Source organism: Podarcis tiliguerta (assembly GCF_965153285.1).
Source record: "Podarcis tiliguerta genome assembly, chromosome: 10".
Classification (NCBI taxonomy): domain Eukaryota; kingdom Metazoa; phylum Chordata; class Lepidosauria; order Squamata; family Lacertidae; genus Podarcis; species Podarcis tiliguerta.
Window position 1 is genome coordinate 53,311,919 of NC_139543.1, and position 23,025 is coordinate 53,334,943.

General features: G+C 43.6%; 1 protein-coding gene across 7 annotated transcripts in view; it reads left to right on the top strand.

Annotated features, from left to right (window-relative positions):
- DGKI (diacylglycerol kinase iota) overlaps positions 1–23,025 on the top strand; it is a 247,838-nt gene that overhangs the window by 207,435 nt on the left and 17,378 nt on the right. For all 7 annotated transcript variants that reach the window (XM_083401411.1, XM_083401415.1, XM_083401412.1 and 4 more), the window contains one exon: positions 6,675–6,700. In XM_083401411.1, coding sequence (XP_083257537.1) covers positions 6,675–6,700 — 26 coding nt within the window. The remainder of the gene's footprint in view (positions 1–6,674; positions 6,701–23,025) is intronic.

The following is a 23,025-nucleotide window of genomic DNA, read 5'->3' on the forward strand; positions in this document are numbered from 1 at the left end:
ACCCTCTGCAATGCAAGCATCCAACTTCTGCTTAAAAACCTCCAAGGAAGGAGAGTCCACAACCTCCTGAGGGAGACTGTTTCATTGTCGAACAGCTCTTACTGTCAGAAAGTTTTTCTGTATGTTTAGTCGGAAACTCCTTTCTTGTAACTTGAAGCCATTGGTTCAAGTTCTACCTTCCAGAACAGGAAAAAACAAGCCGGCTTGCTTGAAGTACAAAACAGAATGCTGACTGACTGCTGGGACAGAAAACTGGGGGTGTGGGATAGTGGGACTGAAAAGGAGTATATTTAATAGGAGCTCTCCACGCTGCAACATTTTGCTGTAGGACCCACTTGTTCGCACTTAACTCTTTCACTTCTCAGCCTTGGATTCCTTTTTCATTCACCGAGTCCCCTTTCCTGCTGGTTAGTTAAGTTTCAAGAGAAACACTCTAATACTTGCTTAGTTCTCGTATGGCTGTTGTCCAAAATAGTTGGATTTTGGGGCACTCCCACCACACCCCAGAATTGGCACTACTAAACATCTTCCAAGACAATAATGTCCATTTATACCACAAAGAACTCATAACCCACCTACTTTCAGCAGCCAGAAACACCATAACCAGACACTGGAGAGACCTGTCAGGAGTAAGCATGGACCAATGGTACCAAGAAGTATGGGAAACAGCCCTATTAGAAAAATTAACCAATAAACCGAAACTGACATGGGGACAAACAGAAGAAGATGCCTTCACCCCTGTATGGCTCCCCTTTATCACATACACAGCCCGACAAGACAATGACAAAAATCCACCAACGGCATACAAATCAATATGGCTAACCTGATCCAAAACACCCACCCACCCCACTCACACATGAAAACAATGATCACCACAGCCAACCACAAACAAACAACTGCAGCCTAGGCCAACCCCAACCTCTCTCACCACCAAAGAAACACAAATGAATAGCAGAGAACCTGCACAAGCAATGCTGACACCAAACCCCACATATATTAAGTAAAATAGAAACATTGCCATCCGACCCCACCCCCACTCATCTTTCCCCCCTCCACCTCTTTCCCCCTTTTCTTCCTAATGTCTCAACAAATGAAACCGATCTGTAAAAAATGTTATTTGGAGGGGGAAAAGAGAGAGAGAGAGAGAGATTGCACATACTTTTTAAACCAAGAAAATCTTTAATAAAAATACATTAAAAAAGAGAAACCCTCTAGGTGGCAGTAGAACATTGAGGATAGCAGCTTGTGTAATCCTTTCCTGAACTTGGCTGAAACTTTGCAGCAGACAGAAGTGGCAAAAATAATAATAATCTTGAACCAATGGTGGATATAACCCAAGCTGCAGAGGGGAGGAGGTACCACCAGAACTGCTACCCATCCTTTTAAAGATTTTGGATGTTACGCAATCACGATTCTAAATTGTGCAGGGACCCTGCCCTACCATGGAAATCTGCCCACTAAAGAAGTTCACCCTCAATCCACTGGAAGATGGCAGAGTTAGGCCACCAGCAATGTGACAGATGAGACAGGGCCAATGAGTCTAACCCTGCCTGCCTGCCAGGAAAAAGCACGGGCCGGGAGGCTGAACAGGACTAGTGCAACGCTGATATTTTTAAAAAATGCACCAGACTATTAACAAGAATGGTTGAATGTGCAGATGGAGACCAGGAATGGGAATTTAATGAGATTCTCAATCTCATAGACCCGCAGAGATCTCTTTCTAATTCCCATCTCACTCCTTAACTTTGACGAGAAGCAAGACTCCCCACCCCACCCCTTGGTTCTGCTAAAACATGAATTATTCTTGTGCAATATTTTATGCACGCTTATATATCCAATACACACATACGATATTATTGCTTTCCTAAAGTAATCATCACATTGACAGGAACCTGCAGCAATATGTATATAACTGTGTGGAAATGCAGCCAACCGAGTTCTACTCAGAGTAAACCCATTGGAATGAGCAAGCCTAAGTTAGAAGAAGAATAGTTTGGATTTGATATCCCGCCTTTCACTCCCCTTAAGGAGTCTCATAGCGGCTAACATTCTCCTTTCCCTTCCTCCCCCACAACAAACACTCTGTGAGGTGAGTGGGGCTGAGAGACTTCAAGGAAGTGTGACTGGCCCAAGGTCACCCAGCAGCTGCATGTGGAGGAGCGGAGACGCGAACCCGGTTCCCCAGATTATGAGACTACCGCTCTTAACCACTACACCACACTGGCTCTCAAAAGTAAAGTTAGCCACGTCCATTCATTTTTCAATAGATCTGCACTGAGTGGAATTTAGTTGGATGCATCCCATAGTTGTAGAAGTATACTGCAGAAATATAGCACAATGTGGGATATGGCTCTTTTATAGGTACCATACATACAGTACACATCGTTTATATGTATACTGGGTGACCTTGGGCCAGTCACAGTCTCTCAGCCTAGCGTACCTCACAGAGTTGCTGTGAGAATAAAATGGAATTGGAAGAGGGAACCATGCAAGCATCAGAGACCAGCAGGACTCAGAGGAATGTGTAGAGGAGGCAAGGGAGCCTGAGGAATATGGGTCAGCAATTTGTGTGGTTCTGTGCTACCCACAAGGCAAGGGTCAGGGCTCTGAGAAGAAGAAGAAGAAGAAGACTATTTATAACCCACCCATCTGGCTGGGTTTCCCCAGCGACTCTGGGTGGCTCCATAATAAAAACACGACAAAACATCAAACATTAAAAACTTCCCTAAACAGGGGTGCCTTCAGATGTCTTCTAAAAGTCAGATAGTTGTTTATTTCCTTGACATCTGATGGGAAGGCTTTCCACAGGGCAGGCACCACTACTGAGAAGGCCCTCTGCCTGGTTCCCTGTAACCTCACTTCTCACAGGGAGGCCCTCGGAGCTGGACCTCAGTGTCTGGGTTGAACAATGGGGGTGGAGACGCTCCTTCAGGTATACTGGGCGGAGGCCGTTTAGGAAGACTCAGGACTGTCAGAGGCACATGAGGCCCTTTAAAAAAAAATAAAAAATGAATGCATCCTGAAGAACTGGACTTAGATTGGAAAAGAACTAGGGAAACCAGAATTGACAGATTCGCCTATCCTATGCTGGAGACAGATGCTCTGCTGCTATTTGTTTTTGAATGTCTGAAGGTGGTTTGAAAGAAGGACTGCTGCTTTTTTTGGGGGGGGGGGATTTTATTGTTTCAAAACCCTAAAATACATCTTTAAGCGAACATGTGCATGTGAAAACAAAATGGGGGTGAACTGCATACCATCAGATATGAAACCTCTCTCAAACCACTTTAATGGACTGGATGTATATAACCTTTTAAAAAAAGCTTTCATGTTCTATCCATTGCAGAGGAACAACTAGTGAGTTCATTGGAACCAGAGAGAGAGAGAGAGAGAGGTGTTTTGTTTTTAAAAGAGAAACAACATTCAGCCCTCTTTTTTTCTTGGCCAGCTAACTGGCAGAAGTGCTTATCAGAAGGAGTTAGTGGGTATGTGTAAAATGAATTACTCAAGTGGCAAAGAAGAGAAAGGCCATAAAACTCCATGGCAGTGCTATAAAAGTATTGTTGTTCAGCCTTTTAGATTCTTAAAGGCTTTTCTTTCAGATGCTGTGGGTGGCAGAGGGTTTCAGTTGCAGGGTTATTGGTAAAAATAGCTGCTTTACATCGGCTTGACGTTTCTCTGGAGGCTTTTGTCTTTATGAATAATACACCCGGTTGCCGGAATTTCTGTAGACTGTGCCTGGAGGAGGCTGGTTGAATTTCCATGAAACCTCAAATCCCATAGACTGAGCTCACAAGGTTGCAAATCCCTTCCTTCCCATACAAAGGCATGCCTACACTGCCGCCTTCCTCAAGCGACAAGCCTCCAGAAGACTGAAAACACCAGGAATAGTCTGACTGGCACAGAGTTTTCCTTTAATGCTAAGCTCCCTTGGCCACTGTTGGCCTTCAGTCAGTGGGCCTTTAGGAAGAAGGCACAAAGCCCCAGGTCCATTCTGCACAGACAACGTGCTTTCTATTGCTGACCTGCGCTTGACTTTGGCTTTTGACAGCACCTTGCATTGGGCCCAGATAGGGTTGCCATATGTCCTCTTTTTCCAGGACATGCCCTGTTTTTCATGGGTAGAGTCGTCGTAGTGATCCAGAGTTAAAAATAGAAGTCGACAAATGTGTCCTCTTTTCTCTCTCTTCAAAATATGGCAAACCAAGCCTAGAAAGATGCTGGTAGTCATGTCTTTGGATTGGTCAGGGTTAACAAATAAAAGGAGCCAAGCCTTCTACCATTTTCTACTGACTCCTGCTTGCTCCATTAAAAAAAATTTTTTTTTGACAATAATAAATGAAATAAGAATAAAAATATGCACCCTACCCCGAGACCATTCCATTGTAACTATCCAACTTGCCAAAAGTTCAATACCTCTTGCGATCGTTTGACCCTTTTCGGTTTTAACAGTACAAATTCTACAAACAATTTCCATATCTCCTCAAAATCATCTCTCTAGCATATTCCCCATCTTACTGCTTGCCCCATTTTAGGTTTGAGTTTTTCCATTTTCCAACTCAAACCTCACATTTTAGTGACCCCCACCTGGAGATCCAGCTGTCAATACCTTCTCTCTCTCCCCCCTCCCTACCCTGTAGTTTTGCATCTATCTTATGCCTTATTCTTGGCCTGGTCCCAACAGGTGCATACCATAATAGCAGGAGTATAAACTTTATAATTTTCTTAGCAGCACTTGCCACGGTGATTCCCCCCCCCCCCGTCTTTTGGTCTTTTCAGATGCAGAGCTAATTACCTCTACCTGTCTTGCTGTGATAGAAATGCTAGCGAGACAAAAAGGATGCTAAAGTAAATGCTCAGTTATGGCTGCAAAATGGATTATTGTATGCTGTTCCGTTCTGGATCCCGGTAATTGCAATTGCCGTTGGTTAGCTGTCCCTTCTGCCGTTGAATGGCTACAAGGGGCACTAAACTGTAGGGGGCTGGTGGAAAAGTTGTTCTCATAAGCACTTGTGTAACATGCTTCCCCCTTCACCTGCTTCTCCCAGGGAACACAGCTAAAGGAATGGTAGAGGTGGGGTTTTAACAAAAACAAGTCTCCAGCTGACTTGGTACCTATTCCTCCCCACTGAAAATGGTAGCTAATAGGAGCTTCATGGGAGGGGAATTAAATTGAGAAAACAGGGTAAGGAATCTGTACCCCTCCCAATGTTGTTGGGCTGATTGGAGCTGTAGCCCAGCAACACCTTGATGACCACAGGTCTCAGGTAGACCTGATGCAGGTGGCGCTGTGGTCTAAACCACGGAGCCTCTTGGGCTTGCCAATCAGAAGGTTGGCAGATCGAATCTGCACAATGGTGGTGAGCTCTCGTTGCTCTGTCCCAGCTCCTGCCAACCTAGCAGTTTGAAAGCACACCAGTGCAAGTAGATAAATAGGTACTGCTATGGTGGGAAGATAAACAGTGTTTCCATGCACTCTGGTTTCTGTCATGGTGTTTCATTGCTCCAGAAGCGGTTTAGTCATGCTGGCCACATGACCTGGAAAGCTGTCTGCGGACAAACACCGGCTCCCTTGGCCTGAAAGTGAGATGAGCGCCACAACCCCATAGTTGCCTTTGACTGGACCTAACCATCCAGGGGTCCTTTACCTTTTTACCTCAGATAGAGGTCTTTCCCATCACCTGCTTCCTGGTGCTTTTAGACTGAATTTTCCAAGGACTGACCCTGAGACCTTTAGCAGGAAAAGCATGTGTTCCTGGAGCATGACTGGCATTATGGGGCAGGTGCCACAGAGTTGGCCTCCTGACAGCATAATCAATGCTGCTTAGCTGGGGAAGGCAGTGTAGCTTTGTTACAGGGGCACACTGTTGGAGCCAATCTAGTACTCCCAGCAATGCACCTAAGCAACGCTTCCCTTACCACTGCCCTGTCCCTGCCCTTTCCACTGAGCTACCGTTCTTCTGATCATGTCTGTGATGCACACCAGCAGTTACTTTGAAGAGAAAAGTAAAGTGTTGGAAAATCTCTCCGCAGAACATTCGCTCTGCATTCAGCTTGGCTAGGAAATCTCAGTGGAGCCACTGCTGGATTTTGATGGACCTTTGGTTATCAATTCACCTCTGACCTGATCCACAGAAGCAATTTCCCCCGTTATTTTTTTTCTCTGGCTTGAGACTGCTGAAGATAGAAACTGACTGCACACATGAGGTTGAGATAATGGGTGGCAATAGCTTGTTCCTTGGGGAGGCAGAGGTTTCAAGGCAGGTCTTAGAGATCCGTAACCAGGCTCATTATGGGGGGGCAACCCGAAGACCCAGGGGAAGAGAGATGACAGCAGTTTATCCCTCCAGCTGTACCTGTTTACACCCTTCATTCTTCTCCTTATATTTTCAAATAATAATAATAAAGTACTCCTTTTTCCAAAATCACAGTGACGCAGAACTAGGTGGATGTTTCGTGAGGCTCATTCTGATGCAAAGACGGAATGAAGCGGGATCTGAATTTCAGCAATTGTTAGGAGCTGAACATAACATAACCTGTAGAAGTATTTAGCATCAGCCAAACTCTGCTTTACTAAATGCTGCTGCAGAAATCCCTGAAAGTGCACTGAATTTCATTTGTTTTCCTTTTCATCTTACCAAAAAAAGACTGATGGGTCTTTGTTGGTTTACTTCCAGGTCTCCGGTTTCTTCAGAAGATCAAGGTGAGAATCTATTTTATTTGTTTGCATGATGTTGTTAATTGTCCTATTGCAAACTCAGCTTGATAAATATGAATTTTGCTCAGGTTAATTGGATGAGAAGTGACTGCTAGCCCTTGGTCTGAATGGGGAAAGTTGGGTGAGCATAATATTTGGCATTTGTCTACCTAGGATATTCAGAAGTGATTTGCACTAATCCACACAATGCCTTGTAAGGAAGGGATGAGCATACTTCAGGTGTCTAAGATCTATTTGGTTTGTTTAGTAAATCCCCAGTGTCTCTACAAACCAGAACCAGGTGCAAAAGACATAGGACTTTACCTGAGCTTTCTGCTCATGCAGTGAGACTTCATTCTCTCCTCTCTGGAGCAGATTTTGAGGGTGCATGGGGAGCTGCAGGCAAGAGGGAAAAAGCACTAAGTTTTTCCCTGCATGCATACATCTCTGGTGCAAATGGAATGGCAGCACTGGATACAGCCCATGCAGTTAGAATTAAAAAAGAGGTTGCCTCTGAGCTCATTCTCACTGAAATACTGGGCAAATAAAGATAGATGTTTGGGTCTTGGGAATGGAACAACAAGGACACACCCATTGGCCCGATTACAGGTAGGTAGCCGTGCTGGTCTGCTGTAGTTGAAACAAAATAAAAAAAATCCTTCCAGTAGCACCTTAGAGACCGACTAAGTTTGTTATTGGTATGAGCTTTCGTCTGCATGCACACTTCTTCAGATACTTCAGATTCTTCATTGGCCTGAATAACTCATGACTGCCTGTTCCAACAAACAGCAGATTCCCAAGATTCCCATGTTTGTTTTCATCCTGCTGTCTTGGACCCTTTAACACAAGGGTGGGGGAACCAGACTTCCTTCATCCTCATCCCTGCCAGCATGGTCAGAGATGATGGTAGTTGGAGTCAGCAACACCTGGAGGACCACAGGCTCTTCACCCTGATTTAGCTGACCCTGGGACTTTCTGTATGGTTTCCTACCGTTGCAAGACTGAACCCAAGGTCCGCTAATAAGATGGGAAATCATAACTGGTACTGCACAATGTGTTCATTTCAATGCATCTTGCACAGGAGAAGCTCTTGATGAGCTGTGGCCCAGTTTCTGAGCAGAGAAAGTTCTTCTTCCTTCCAGTCTTTGAAATGTCATTTCACAATGTCAAGAGAGCACACGCTATTCCCTCCCGTTCGGCCACGGCTGAGTGATATGTTTATTATGTTGCATTTGATCCTTGCCAAAACCTGACTCCATCGCCTCTTATTCCCATGCTTCAGAGGAAACATTACATTTTAATAGGTTGTCCTGGGTACCAGTATCATGCTATTTGTCAATGGGCAGTGATTTATTAGCCGGGCTTATAGGTTTTCTTTACATTATCGTATTACTCTGTCATTTTATCTATTAATTGAGTGTCAGGCAGCATATGAAGTGCTTCCTTATGGATCTTCTCGGCTTTAATCTCCAGTATCTGCCCCTACCATCTCCCTTTCCTTTCTGCCTTCCCTGTTTCCCTCCTTTGCACAAATTCCTCTCATGTTCCATTTACCACCTGTGCCTCTGTGACAGGGGACCAGCTCTACAGTTTGATCAATATCCCTAACCACTCCAGAACCATAAAAGCATTTATGAGCTTACTTTGAAATGGAGAATCAAAGCCGCAAGCACTCTTCACCTATCATACCAAGGACATTAAAAGCTTCTGTTTAATGACAGTGAAATAGCTGATTGAGAAATGTATTACAGGGTGGAAGAATGGTTACAGGCGAGAGCCTTTTATGATGCAGCAGGGTCAGAACATTTAGTTCCGATGCTTGTAAATACTGTCTGTCATCCACCAGGAGAGGAATCGCCTTGGAACTTAGCTCTGCCTAGGCTTTGCCCCAATGCCGCAGTGATGGCTTCACTTGGCAAATGGGGGCTGGTTGCAGCAGTCCTATGTGTTTCCCCAGCAAAGCCGCAGACTTGGATGGGCAAAGCCTTTTGCTGCCTGCTCTGTACTCCAAGGTCAAACCCTGTGTCCTGGATCATCTTTGGGGATGATGCTCCCTGGTTCCTCACTATGCTAGCCTGAAGCAGCCTGATGTGCTCCCTGGGTTGTGTTTTCTCAGGCTTAGTGATGATGTGCTGTCACGGGGGCAGTCAAGAAATACAAAAGATTTCTTTCTGCCATCGCTCACTGCATTCCCTTCTCCTTGGGGAAAGGTCATAGCAGGGACAGACTTTGGTAATCTTTCGTGATGTGGTTCCCTGCGTGAGGTCAACATTTGGCGTCCCTCAATGGATCTTCTCAATTATGGATCTTCTCAGTTTTGCACCCCTGCAAGCTCAGCACCCTGCGTAGCAGAACCGCTCACACCACCCTAAGTCTGGCCCTGGTCATAGCTCAGTGGCACAACATCTGCTTTGCTGCAGAGGGTCCTAGGTCAATCCCCAGCATCTCCTGGTAGGATGGGAGAGACTTCTATCAGAACCCTGGCTGTGAAGAACTCTCTGCTAGGTGGACCAATAGGACCACTCAGGGAATGGCATCTTCCTTTGTTCTTAAGTGGTAATCCCAGCAAGCTGAGGATCTCTCTTGGCTTATGGAATAGTTGTTTTTGGGGGGATTCATGGCTCCCCAGATCTCTGTTGGGGGTATGGCAGACAGGAGCAGAGCATTGCTGGTTAGGCAACACATGTCCAAGAATTTAAGAACACCCATTCTCAAACCAAAGCCAGTCTAGCATTTTGTTTCCAATAGTAGCTAGCGAGATGTCTCCCGAAAGCATTAGTACATGGGTAGGCAATCTGGCCCAATCGCCTTCTAAATCCAGCCTGCAGATGGTCCAGGAATCAATGTGTTTTTACATGACTAGAATGTGCCCTTTTATTTAAAATGCATCTCTGGGTTACTATATCTCTGGGAATTCCTATGGGGCATAGGAATTCGTTCATCCCCCCCCCCAAAAAAATATAGTCCGGCCCCCCACAAGGTCTGAGGGACAGTGGACTGGCCCCCTGCTGGAAAAAAAATTTGCTGACCCCTGCATTAGCACATGAAGCCACTGCTCTCCTGAAGCTGAGCAGGTCTGAGTTTGGTCACCACCCGAATGGGAACCCTTCAGGGAATCACAGGTATGCTGCCTTGCATTGCATAATGGAAGAAAAGGGGGTTAGAAATGTAAATAAACAAAATCATTGGATCTGCTATTGGAGGCTGTGAATAGGAATGTGCCTTATGCCAAGTTAGACCACTGACGGACCTAGCTCATCATTGTCTACACTGAATGACAGCGACTCTCCAGATTCGAGGAATCTTTTTCCTACTTGGAGGTACCAGGGATGGAACCTGGGGTGCTCTTCATGCAAAGCAGATGCCCCACTGCTGAGCTGTGCCCCTTCCCCTATAGTTGCAAGCTTTAATCCGCAGATGAAACCATTAAAACTTCAGTTGATTGAGCAGTGAATATGAATCTTAATCAGTAAGGCAAACTTTAATTGTTTCTAGACTGCATTTATAACTCTTGTTGCACCAGGCACTTAACAACAAAGCTTGAGCGCCACATTTTAATTAGTGTGGCTGAGACTTCAGGGCACTCTTTCGCCTTTCTTTTCGGGACTTATTTTGGTTTGGATATATTACTCTTACAGGGAATTTAAGAAAAAAGCAACACTCAAGGCAATCTCTGAGACAATGAAAACCATAGGGACCCTGGTGTGGTTTGGTTTTAAAATCCTCCTTAAAGGCCAGGCAATGAGGAGAATTTTCTTATGATCCTTTCTCTCAGAAACATCAACATTCTGAGGCTTCTCCCCAACCCGCCCCCCCGCCCCCCCGCCCTCCCTTGTTTTTTGGAGGTGGGCTTGTCCCCCCCCCCCGCTCCCGCTTTTGCTTCTACTATGGAAAAAGTAATAAAATATTAAACATGAGGTTGTTTTTTTCTACTATTGCATTGTAGTTTCTCTCTCCCCCCCTTTTTACTGAAAAAGTTACAAACTGAACATCTCCCTTCCCCCCACTTTTTGTCAACCCAAAGGCATTGTTCAGATGTAAGCAATGATAGCAAAGTTTGTGAAAGCACTGAAGTGGAGATAGACTGAAAGTTGCCAATATCAATATGAAGGAGAATGTTAACACAGCCATATATTACGGAATGAGGCAGGTACAGTTTGTCCTGTAGAGTCCTCGTTCCTGTGCTGGATGAATGACCATCAGTTCACCATAAAAGTTTCTCTCTCTCTCTCTCTCTCTCTCGCTCTCTCTCTCTCTCTCGCCCTCCAGCCACACAAAGTTTTTGCATCAGTTTTTCATAAATATTTTAAATTGTTGTTAAAAGCAGGGTTGTTGGTTTTGTTTTTGTTTTTTTAAAAAATGATAATTTAATTGTTTTATCTTGTTTGTAAACCACTTTGCCTTTTCAAAAATCAAATGAAGAGGTATGTAAATTTTATGAAATAAATAAAATCTTGGCCTGGGTATATTACAGACATCGCAATGGTGTTTAATTTGTAAGATTAGCAAGAGGAAGGTCCCAAAGGCCGGCGATCCTTAGCCACTTTGCTGCGTGGCTTTTCACACCAAATCAGTGCCTTCAAACCTCTCAGCAGACAACTCTGTGAGGCAAGTCTTTCATCCTGCAGTTTGTACAAGTCAAGCCACGCAGCCCTGACTAGGATTTACTTTAGCCGTCAGAACTGATAGCTGACTTGCATTCAGGCTTCCCCTTGTCAGAGGCACTGGGGGGGGGGGGGAGAGACAAGACAAACCTATTGCACGGACTGCAATTCCCGTAGGGGCTTTGCTGACAAAGAAACAAGTGTCAAACTCTCGGTTTAAGCAAGGGCTGCCCTGTGGGATGTGTGGGAATTCTGAACAGGTGAGTGAAGTGCCACACAGCCCAAGGGAGCCGGTGAGAGAAGCTGAACGGGACAGGCAGATGGTTTGTGGCTTATTTTCTGAGCCTCCTTGATAGCAAAATCTGCAATTCTGGGAAGAATGATGCAGGGTCAGGCGAATCTGAAAGTGTTGAATGGCAATCTGTTTCCAATCCTACTTGAAGACAATGCCTCTTCCCAGTTTTTGTCTTATTCTGTGATGCCGGAATTTGGGTTATAATTCTGATCCTGCGTTCTTATATGGCACTCGTGGGAGACAGCCTGGCAAATTCAGGTTGTGCAGTTGTAGTTGACGGGGAGATCTTGCGCAAGAAACCTGCTCCCCCCAAAGATCTGATCTTTTGCGATAAGGAAAGCTATCTTCACAAACAAATCGGGATGAATGCTCCTTAAATAGTCAGTGCCATTTGATTTCTCTGCAAACAGATCAGGATGAATGCTTAATAAACAGGTTATCTGGAGGTGCCCTGGCTTGCAAGTAGCTCAAAGTCACACAGGGAATCTCTTGTAAATAGCTTCCATGGTTAGTAAAGGTAAAGGTAAAGAGACCCCTGTCCATCAGGTCCAGTCGTGACCGACTCTGGGGTTGCGGCGCTCATCTCGCTTTATTGGCTGAGGGAGCCGGCGTACAGCTTCCGGGTCATGTGGCCAGCATGACTAAGCCGCTCCTGGCAAACCAGAGCAGCGCATGGAAATGTTGTATACCTTCCCGCTGGAGCGGTACCTATTTATCTACTTGCGCTTTGACGTGCTTTCGAACTGCTAGATTGGCAGGAGCTGGGACCGAGCAACGGGAGCTCACCCCGTCGCGGGGATTCAAACCGCCGACCTTCTGATCGGCAAGCCCTACGCTCTGTGGTTTAACCATGGCTAGTAGCCCCATATAAAGGCAGTCTCACTGAATGAGCACAGCAAAACCAAGGAGGGTCAGGCAGCCCTTCAGACAAAGGAAAAATAAGGAATCTCAGTCTCCAGTCAAAAGCATTCTGAGTGGGCCAGCAGTTTGATCTTTTTCATCCTTAAATTTTTATTTATCTTTTTTGTTTATATACAGTACATCAATTATTTAATCATAGTTTTAACAGTTTTAACATTTTCAGTTTCGACTCCCTTTCCCCTCTTTCTGCGGTTCCTTACATTTTTGTCCTTTCCTGCATACTCCAAGTTGCCTTCACTTATTCTTTTTAATCGTCTATTCTCATCTATATCTCATCTATATTTCTAAAACTGCAGGTTTTTATAATAATCCTGCCAATGTCTTGATCTGTTTACAGTTTGTAGATACTCAATAAACTACTTCCATTCCTTTCTAAAACGTTTGTTGTCTTGATTTCTTATTCTTGCCCTTTCTGCATACTCCATTAGTTTCTGTATCCAATCTTCTTTCACTGGGACCTCTTCATCCTTCAACTTTTGGGCAAATAACATTCTTGCAGCTGTAGTCACATACATAAATAAATATCTATACTGTTCGGGTAGTTCTAATCCTATGATTCCCAAGATAAATCCTTAAACTTTTAATTTAAACTCTTTTAATTTAAGTTCTCCACTCTCCTCTCTTAGCAAATTTCTATAAGTCGTGCAACTTTCCATCATATTTTTCTTTTTCACCACTATGGCTTCCAAAGATGAAAGCCAAAGTGGTGTTTTATTCTCCAATAAGTTTTTATATTTATCCCATATTCTATACACTTCCCCCCTAATTATATGGTTTGCGAAGGCTGTATGTACTTTTGCCTTTCCAAAGCACAAATAAGTGTACCAACCAAAAATATTATCATGACCTTCCAAATCTAAAATATGTGGATTCTTCAGTAGCAACCATTCCTTCAACCAGCACAGGCAAGATGCTTCATAATATAATCTCATATCCGGTAGGGAGAAACCTCCTCTTTCTTTCGTGTCTATCAGTATTTAATATTGTATTCTCAGGTTTTTTCCCTTGTCAGATATATTTATAAATATCTTTTTGCCATTTGTTGAAGCAAACTGTCTTGCTGATCACCGGTATTGATTGAAACAAAAATAACATTCTTGGTAGTACATTCATCTTTATGGTCAACATTCTACCCAGCAACGAAAGTTTCATTCTACTCCATATTTGCAAATTTCTTTTAATATCCTCCCATGTTTTCAGATAATTATCTTTATACAGCTGTAATCTGTTAACCATACACCTAAATACTTAACCTTCTTTTCAATCTTTAGACCTGATATATTTTGCAATTTATTTTTACTCTCATCATTCATGTTTTTTACCAGGAGCTTGGTTTTATCTTTATTAATTTTAAGACTTGCTATTTCTCCATTTTTTCTATCTCTTCTAATGTTTTCAGAATTGACTCTATTGGTTCTTCTACAGATATCACTACATCATCACCAAATGCTTTAATTTGTATTGTCTCTGTCCCACCCTTATTCCTTTAATTTCTTGATTCCATCTTGTGTGGTGTAGTGGTTAAGAGCGGTAGACTCATAATCTGGTGAACCGGGTTCGCGTCTCCGCTCCTCCACATGCAGCTGCTGGGTGACCTTGGGCTAGTCACACTTCTTTGAAGTCTCTCAGCCTCACTCACCTCACAGAGTGTTTGTTGTGGGGGAGGAAGGGAAAGGAGAATGTTATCCGCTTTGAGACTCCTTCGGGTAGTGATAAAGCGGGATATCAAATCCAAACTCTTCTTATTCTTTGCACCAAAATTTCTAAAACTAATATAAACAATAAAGGTGACAGCGGACAACCTTGTTTAGTGCCTTTAGTTATCTTACAGTTCTCAGTCAATACATTATTTACCATCAATTTTGCTGATGGTTGCCTTACATTGATGGTTGCCATTACATTGCCTTAACTCCTTTTATAAAAGTTTCTCCACAGCTCATATGTTCCAAAACTTTAAACAGGAGACATTATCAAATGCTTTCTCTGCATCTAAAAACATTAAGGCTGCTTATTTTTTTACATTTCTCACTTCTAAGTATTCTATTAGAACCAAAGAGGGTCAAGAAGCCCTTCAGACAAAGGAGAAAGGAGGAATCTCAGTCTCCAGTCAAATGCATTCTGAGCGGGCCAGCAGTTCTTGCAATTAGGAGTGAAAGCATTTGCATACAAAGCCTTGATTAGCCTTTCACTCTGCGTTTGCTTTTAAATGTGCCATTACTCAATTGCTCTTCTCCCCTTGCCAGCATAACAGTGTTTTAATGAAGTGCATGGGATAGCCAGCCAAAATCGTACTCTCTCCACTCACACATCTCCTTCATCTTCCTGCTCCTGTAATCCCTCCCCAACCCCCATCTTTCTTTCAGCTTGACAACTATTTTCTCCCTTTCCATCACTTCCAAAAGTGGCATCAACTTGTCATTGGGTTAGTTTTCTTCTTCTTTAAATGGTTGTCTTACAGAATACACTGGAGAAGCCAGCGAGTCTGGTGCTCTGGTTGCTCACAGCTTATCTTAGACCAGGGCTAAGAAAAGAAACCTGTGGCCCTCCAGGTACTGGTGTTGGACTCCAACTCCCATCAGCCGCAGGAAGCACAGTGAGGGATGATGGGAGTTGTAGTCCAACAACAAATAGAGGGATGATGGGAGTTGTAGTCCAACAAAAATCGAGCACCACTGGTTCCCCGTCCTTGAGTTAGACAACAAAACTGTCACTCTACACCTTCATAATGAGGACCTTTTCACATGTTCTGTAGGCTCTGCACAGGTTTACAGGAAGCAACAGCCAATCCTGCTACTCAGATGGTACTCATCTGTATTGATACATATGTGCCATTCACACATTAAATTGCAACATAATGTTGAATTGGCCCCCATCTCTACTTTGCAGGTTGGCTCATCTATCCAGTACTGTCTGTACTGACTGGTAGCAGCTCTCCAGGATGTCTTTACCAGCCCTATCTGGAGATGCCAGGGATTGCTCTTGGCACCTTCAACAATGCCCAGCATCGTTCCCCATTCATTTGAATGCACAGAAAAAAAATCTTTTTTTAAAAAATAGAATAAACATATGCACAAATTCTTCCTGCATTTTCATTTCTTTTTTAGATGTAAGGTACTATATTTACTTTGCTTGAATTATTCTGCTTTTATGTAAGCCACTTTGTGTTCTGTGTGCAAAAAGGCTGAGCAAAAATTAACAAAACAAGTAAAACATTCCACTTGGGGGAAGATGTGGTATAACTATGCTCTATCTGGGCTGTAATCTTATACTCGCTTACTTGGTACTAAGCTCCATTGAACGAAGTGAGGCTTACTTCTGCATATGCATGTATGGGATTGCGCCATTGTAAGCCCTCCCTTTTTGTCCTGCCCCCCCCCCCATTTTAAACACTTTCTGGCTTGCTACTGTTCATCTAACAAGAGAGAGGGAGAGGAGTTGGGGCGGGGAGAGACTTTCTTTCATCTATCCTTGTTGAATGAAGACTACAGAAATAAAGGAAATGCTCCATTTATCAGGCCTGCAACTGTAGTGTGATGGCTTTAAGACATTGCTATTTCTAAGAATAGAAATGTTATTTGAGGCACTGTCTCAAAACAATGGCTTATATCAAGAGGTTATAAATTGTAGTCCCACAAAGTGTCTCTGCCTTTTATCAGTTCAAGGTATGCCTATGAATGTTACGAGTTGTATTCATTTGCAAGCATTTCCACTAAAAGTATCAGTTAATTTTAAAAATAGCAACTTTTAAAGTAAAGCTTTAAAATAAAGTTTACGGCTTTGGACTCAGCTACATTGGCAAAGAAAAAATGCTTTATATGCATTGTTTATGCATTCTAACACTGTGACACCAGGCGGTGCTGTGGAGTTCCATTTTTTGTCAACCTGATTTCTCACGCAAAGTTTGCAACGCATTTAACTGAAACACTTCTTTGATAAGTCTAGATTCAGCCTATATTAAGAATGCTCACTACTGAAAGTGAATAACTGGAACAAGAATGTGACATACTGTGGAATTCGAATTTTGACCTCAGATTTAAATGATAATGTTTTAAGACACTGCACTACAACCCCAGAACTCATAAACTGACCCCTCTAGTTTAGTTTTGGTTAGTTTAATATTTCATTAGTTTAATCTGTGTCACCTACCTTAAGCAAACTGGGGTCACCAACTTGGTGCCCACGAGCATTGTGGCTCCCAAAAAGGCATTCACTGGTGCCACGGACAGCTTCCCAAGACTCTGAGCTTTCGTTTAAAAAGAAGAAGCAAGTATCTCAGCCTGGATAGCTCAGTTGGTTACAGCATGATGCTGATAACACCAAGGTTGCAGGTTTGAATCCTGAATGGGACGGCTGCCTATTCCTGCATGTCAGGGGGTTGAACTCGATGATCCTCAGGGTCCCTTCCAACACTGCAATTCTATGATTCTAGCTCTCATAGAAATGAAGTTATGGAGTAAGAAAGGCAGGTACCTTCTAAGCAATTTATGTGAAATGAATGTGCTGTGGCCGCCTTGTATATTTTCCCTGGTATTGAGGAATGCTCTCTGTTGCTATTAGTAGGAGCATCACTATTTGTGTGTGATCAGTATTGTGTGATTTCCACAATCAGGACCAGCAAGACATAGCTGATGTCTGATGGTTGCGGGTGGTTGTCTCTTATTTTGTGTTATTCCTCACTCCCCATGACAGCCATTTTATGGCTGGTGCCTGCAGCGCACTCTCAAAATTCAAAACGTGCCCACTGGTTGGCGACTTCCAGTTTAGTACATGCTCACATATGAAGTGGAAATATTTATGGGGACTATGAGAGCCACATCTTGTAGCCACCATGTATGCTTTCATTGCAGTTTCAAAGTCTCCTCTGCAGTGCTGTGTTGAAATGAAATTACTGCAGTTTAGGGTGGCTTTTGTAGACTGATTGGAAAAAAATGAGAAGGGAAAGCTGTGCTAGAGCTACCAGCCAAGTAGATAACTGTGAGAGCACTTTTCCGGAGCTATGCAATGCTTAAATGTTTCTTTAAAAAATAAATAAACAGCAGCAGCTCTAGGGCATTGGCTTGTTGTAAATTACAGTGAACAGAACTTATTCTTTCAGTCCAACATTTGTTGCCAGTGTCCCAACATTTCTGAAGGAGAGAGTCTGTTTCTTAACAATGCCGGTTGTGCAAGGTTTACTTAATTGACAGGGGGGTTTGGGGTGTGTTTTTTTTACACTGGCAGCTTCAGCAAAGAGCACAAAGGTTTAAAAATGCATAGAAAAGCAAGTTACCTCTTTTATCCTCCCGGCTTCTCCCTGCTAGAAGAATGGAGGTCTATTGATGATCTAGCCAGCCCAGAGAAATGTGCCGTGTTGCCAACGTTGTATTTTGCCAGTTTGTTAGATGGGTAGAAGCCTGAGGTCTGCACTTTTGTCAGTCACACAAGGTTTTCTGTGGACTGTGTGTGTGTGTGTGTGTGTGTGTCTGTGTATAGCAAATCCACTTACCCAATCAAAGAGCACTAAAGCACTTCTATTTCTTGCTGCAAATGCTCATCTTAGGGAAAAGTCAAGAAAATAATGACTTGGTCTCCGTGTTTGTTGAATGGAATAATGCTTGGTGACATCTTCAAGGCCTGGAGATACTTTATGGCATGATAAAACGTGTGCATAATTCATGCTCTGTATTGTGAGGCAGCAACACTTGTCGCCCTCTGAATAAATGCATATTTAAAGGCCTCCTTTCGCCCATAATTGCACATTGATAGTGCCAGCCAGATTCTTTTTTTCCTAGAGCTGAGAGCCAAGCCAATTTTCAATGGTTTGAAGCCTGAGTTGCAACCATGCTCACATAGTTTAGAACCCAGGGGGTGGGTGAGGGGCAGTGCGATTACCTGGGGGCAGTGCTACAAGGCAAGTGAAGAGACAGGGAGGGCAGGGTGTAAATGACCTTTGAAAAAGCTGGTATCATCTCCACCAATTTTGTTGAATTGTTTAGGCTAAACAATTTTAATTGAATTGCAAACAAATGTGCAATTTAGGGTCACTGTTTTGAATTTCATTGTGTTGTTATCTTTCTTAGTCGGTCGTGCAAACCACTATTCTGAATAATGAGCAGCCTCCCTCGGGAGGTTGTGGACTCTCCTTCCTTGGAGATTTTTAAAGCAGAGGTTGGATGGCCATCTGTCACGGATACTTTAGCTGAAATTCCTGCATTGCAGGGGGGTTGGACTAGGTGAGTCTCGGAGTTCTATGATTCTGTGAGTCAGGGCCGCTAACAAATGGACGGCCACTCACTTACCCAACGAAAAGGAATGGTATCACCAGAAAAGTGGACTCTGATTTGCATAAAACTTGCAGGTGCTCATTTATATGTATACATGTGTTACATCTCTATAGAGTATGTGAGGGCATCTCAGCATAGCGGAGGAGACAGTGGCAGGGCAGCTGGGTTGCCCCCTTAACCCTGTCCAGGGGTTAAGTATTGATGGGCAACCTCAAGGCTTCTGTTCTCCCTTCTTAAGGTTCTTTCTTTTTAAGCTGGACCTGGACTGGGCTGCCTTTAAAAATGGAGTCCCTACAAAAAGAGGACTGCCCCCTGTAGAATAGGACACAAAGCCACCCTATCTGGCAATCAGTATTCCAAAGCAGGGACCAGCAACTTTTAGGGGGTCTGGGGGTGTATCAGCAAACTGGAGAAATTCTTGCGGGCATCACACACCGACATGCATACCCACAACCAAGGACTGAGAATATTTTTTAGGTTTGTGTGTGTGTGTGTGTGTAAGGTTCAGTATCCCCCCCTTCAAATTGCTTCCACGCTCTTCTATAGGAGGTTGCATTCTACCACTTAGGGCCATTCCCCACCATAGTGTCCAGTTCGCCCCTTAATGTTGATGAAAAGCAAGTAGAATATTCTATACAGGGACGAGATGTTTTCATTCATGGCCAGCAGAGGGAGTAAAGTTAACACTTCCAGGGATGCTTGTAATGGATGAATAGCTCTATTATTGTTTATATGAGAAATTTTCATTTGGATTTTAAAATCCCAATGTATTGACAGCTCCATCCCTCCTTCGGAACTGCACAGACAAAAATAGAAATAATGAAGGCTAACAATGCAAGCTGAGTTTTATGGATTTATGGATCCGTGCTTCCAGTGTGAGAAAACAGGTTGCATGTGAATTGTTGCTTTGAGGTCTCCTAGCAATGTCTTAATAGATAACAATTTATAAAAGTTTAGCAATACAATATGTCATAAATAAATGCGCTAATAAATAATACTTAATATCAGTATAGTGATTTCAAAAGTTCAAAACACTCTATATGCATTGGCCAGTTGAAGTCCTTACAACTGTCCTTTCAGGTAAATGAAGTATTGCTGTCCCCCATACAGCTGATAGGCCGACTGAGGCTGGAGGAGAAGAGCTTGCTTAAGACTATCTAGTAGACTACCTGGCAAAGGCAAGAGTAGAACTGGAGCTCTCGTGATTCACGTCTCAGTCTCTTAACTACCATGCTATACCAGTTTTATATGCCCTCCAACATTTCTCCAATGAAAATAGGGACGTCTCATTCCACAATGATAATTTTACTATTTATACCCCACACATCTTATTGAGTTCTGTTTTAAGACGCAGGTGGCGCTATGGTCTAAACCACTGAGCCTCTTGGGCTTGCTGATCAAAAGGTTGGCAGTTTGAATCCCCACGATGGGGTGAGCTCCCGTTGCTCGGTCCCAGCTCCTGCCAACCTAGCAGTTCGAAAGCACGTCAAAGTGCAAGTAGATAAATAGGTAAGGTAAACGGCGTTTCCATGTGCTGCTCTGGTGCCAATGTTCCATTGCACCAGAAGTGGCTTAGTCATGCTGGCCACATGACCCAGAAAAACTGACTGTGGACAAACGCCGGCTCCCTCAGCCTGTAAAGCGAGATGAGCGCTGCAACCCCAGAGTCGTTCTCCACTGGACTTAACTATCAGGGGTCCCTTTATTTTATAAAGCAGCAATAAATAATTTTGGAAATAGAGTTTCCACAAGTAGACTTGAAGAAGTTGCTTGGCGGAAACTGCTGGAGGTATAGTATCTGCTGAACAGGAAAAGATTCTCCCCTCTTACACACACCCTTTTTATTCATTTATCTGCCCCTTTAGAAACAAACAAACAACCCCACAATACCTAGCAAAGCACCACATGTGTCCCAGTTAATAGAGCTGCTGGGGGCTTTTTGGAAAACCTGTAAATAAGTTGTCATGAAATCTGCCTTAAGAGTTACTGTAGTTTTATTGGTTGTCTTAAAACCCTTTTGGTTTGGATGTTACATTTTCCTGTGCTGCACATGGGAGATGAAGTGAGGAAATGTTCCTGAGACTCTTACACAAAAGTCTGATGCAAGAAGCATTTGAATCTTGTGTCGCAAACATAGACTCTCTGAGTGAGCAACACTGCTTAGTTTCTTTGCTTGCGTCCTTCAGTTCTTCCTGCAGTGATTTCTTTCTTTCTTCCTCCCTCTCCCTTTTACACATTTGTGGTGTTATTCCTGGAGTAATAATGAGCTCCTTGTGGAATTCTCTCCACGGAGGTGCCAGCCCAGCACTGCACAGAGAAAATTCTCTGCCAATTTGCTTGTACTTCTTCATTTTTCAGACTCCAGTCGAGGCGAGGGTTTCTAGTCAGGAATATGGTGGTGCTAGAGTCAGTTCCGTTTCTGCACTAGGCAAAGGTGATATTTGGGGGAACCGAAATAATTTCAATTCTCATCTAAAGGCCAATCCATCAGAACTATACCTCTTTAAACGATAAGTGAAGTGACACACCTTTGAAATTTGCATTTTTACAGTTGACCTTTGAAGTTCATTGGGTTGTGGTGCATGAGATGATGTTCACTGTGATGGCCTCTGGGTTGTGATATGCCCTCCCTGCTAAGTTGTGTCTCACCCCACCACTGGCTGCTCAAGACGCATATTTTTGCAGAGCATAACTCCTTCTGCAGAGTTTCTGCTTGCTGTTTGATATGGTCTAAGTGATGACTTAATGTTGACCTTGAATGTAACCCACCTTGAAACTGCATGGTGATGGGCCAACTATAAATCAGGGATAGGACTCCTCAGTCCCAGAGGTCAAATGCAGCCCTCAACCCTCTCCATCTGGCTCCCATGACTATTCTCAAGCCATGTTCCCATGCTACCCTCCTCAATTTTCCTGCTCTGAACGCTCCTCAATTGGTTTTCTCCTGGCTGGAATATACCATTGAATTGTGATGGTGCCTCTTTCTTGCCTGGATAGAGCATGAAGAGAGAGGAGCATGAAGTGTGGCTGTATGTAGGAACATCTGACTTTTACTGTACCATGCTAAGAGTCGTACCTGTGGCTCCACCCACTTTTTGCAGTGGCCCCGCCCCCCACTGGCATGTGGTGCTTGAGAGGTTGCACATGAGGGAATGTGGCTCTCGAGGGTTCCCCACTCCTGCTATAAATTCAAACAAACAAACAAATAACTGATTGGCTTAACATCCTTTATATATGGATATGGTTTCTTAGAAAGACAGGAAGCTGCCTTATACTGAGTCAGACCCTTTCTTCTTCTTCTTCTTCTTCTTCTTCTTCTTCTTCTTCTTCTTCTTCTTCTTCCACTCGTTGCCAAGTAAGATTGTCTTCCATGATCATGGTCTTAACTTTGAGTCGTTAAGTGACTGAGGAGGCCAATTCTGGATCCATACGTCCTTTGACAATGGGGAGATAGGTTTCTGGGTGGGAGCTGATCATGGTCAGGGCTTGCCGAGTGTGCCTTCCTCTTAGCATGTTTCTTCCTTGCGTTCTGAGTTCGAGTGTCTTCAAAGCCCATGACACCTTTGGTGTTCTCCAACACCTTTGGCTGTTCTCCAATTGGAGCCCTTTCAGGCCAGTGTTTTCCTGTTGTTGGTGTTTATACTACATTTTTAAAGATTTGCCTTGAAGAGTCTCTTTAGCTGACCACCAGCATTATGCATTTTTAAGTTTGAACTAGAATATTTGCTTTGGAAGACGATAATCAGGCATACTCACAACATGACCAGTCCAACAAAGTTGATGTTAAAGAATCATCACTTTGACTCTGGTGATCTTTGCTTCTTCCAGTACACTGGCATTATTTCGCCTGTCTTCCCAGGTGTTGTGCAAAAATTTTCAGAGGCAATGTTGCTCCATCTAGCTCAGTGCTGTCCACACTGACAGGCAGCAGCTCTCCAAGGTTTGGGGCAGGCAATAGTCTCAGCCCTACCTGGAGATGCCAGGGATTGAACCTGGAACCTCCTGCTGGCAAAGCAGATGTGCCACAACTGAGCTGTGGCCCTCCTTGAATTGAAGCCTTCTGTAAGAATCCCTTACTGGTTAAGCATGCCACTAAGCACCTTTTCATGCATTACATTGGTTGGTGTACCCCTAAATATGTAAAGTGTTTATGTGGCAAGTGGATATTTGAAAATATTTGGGTTATATAGGTACATTCACCAGAGTTCTGGTAATTTCAGCGACTCCTTGCCCTCAGGGGCAAATATG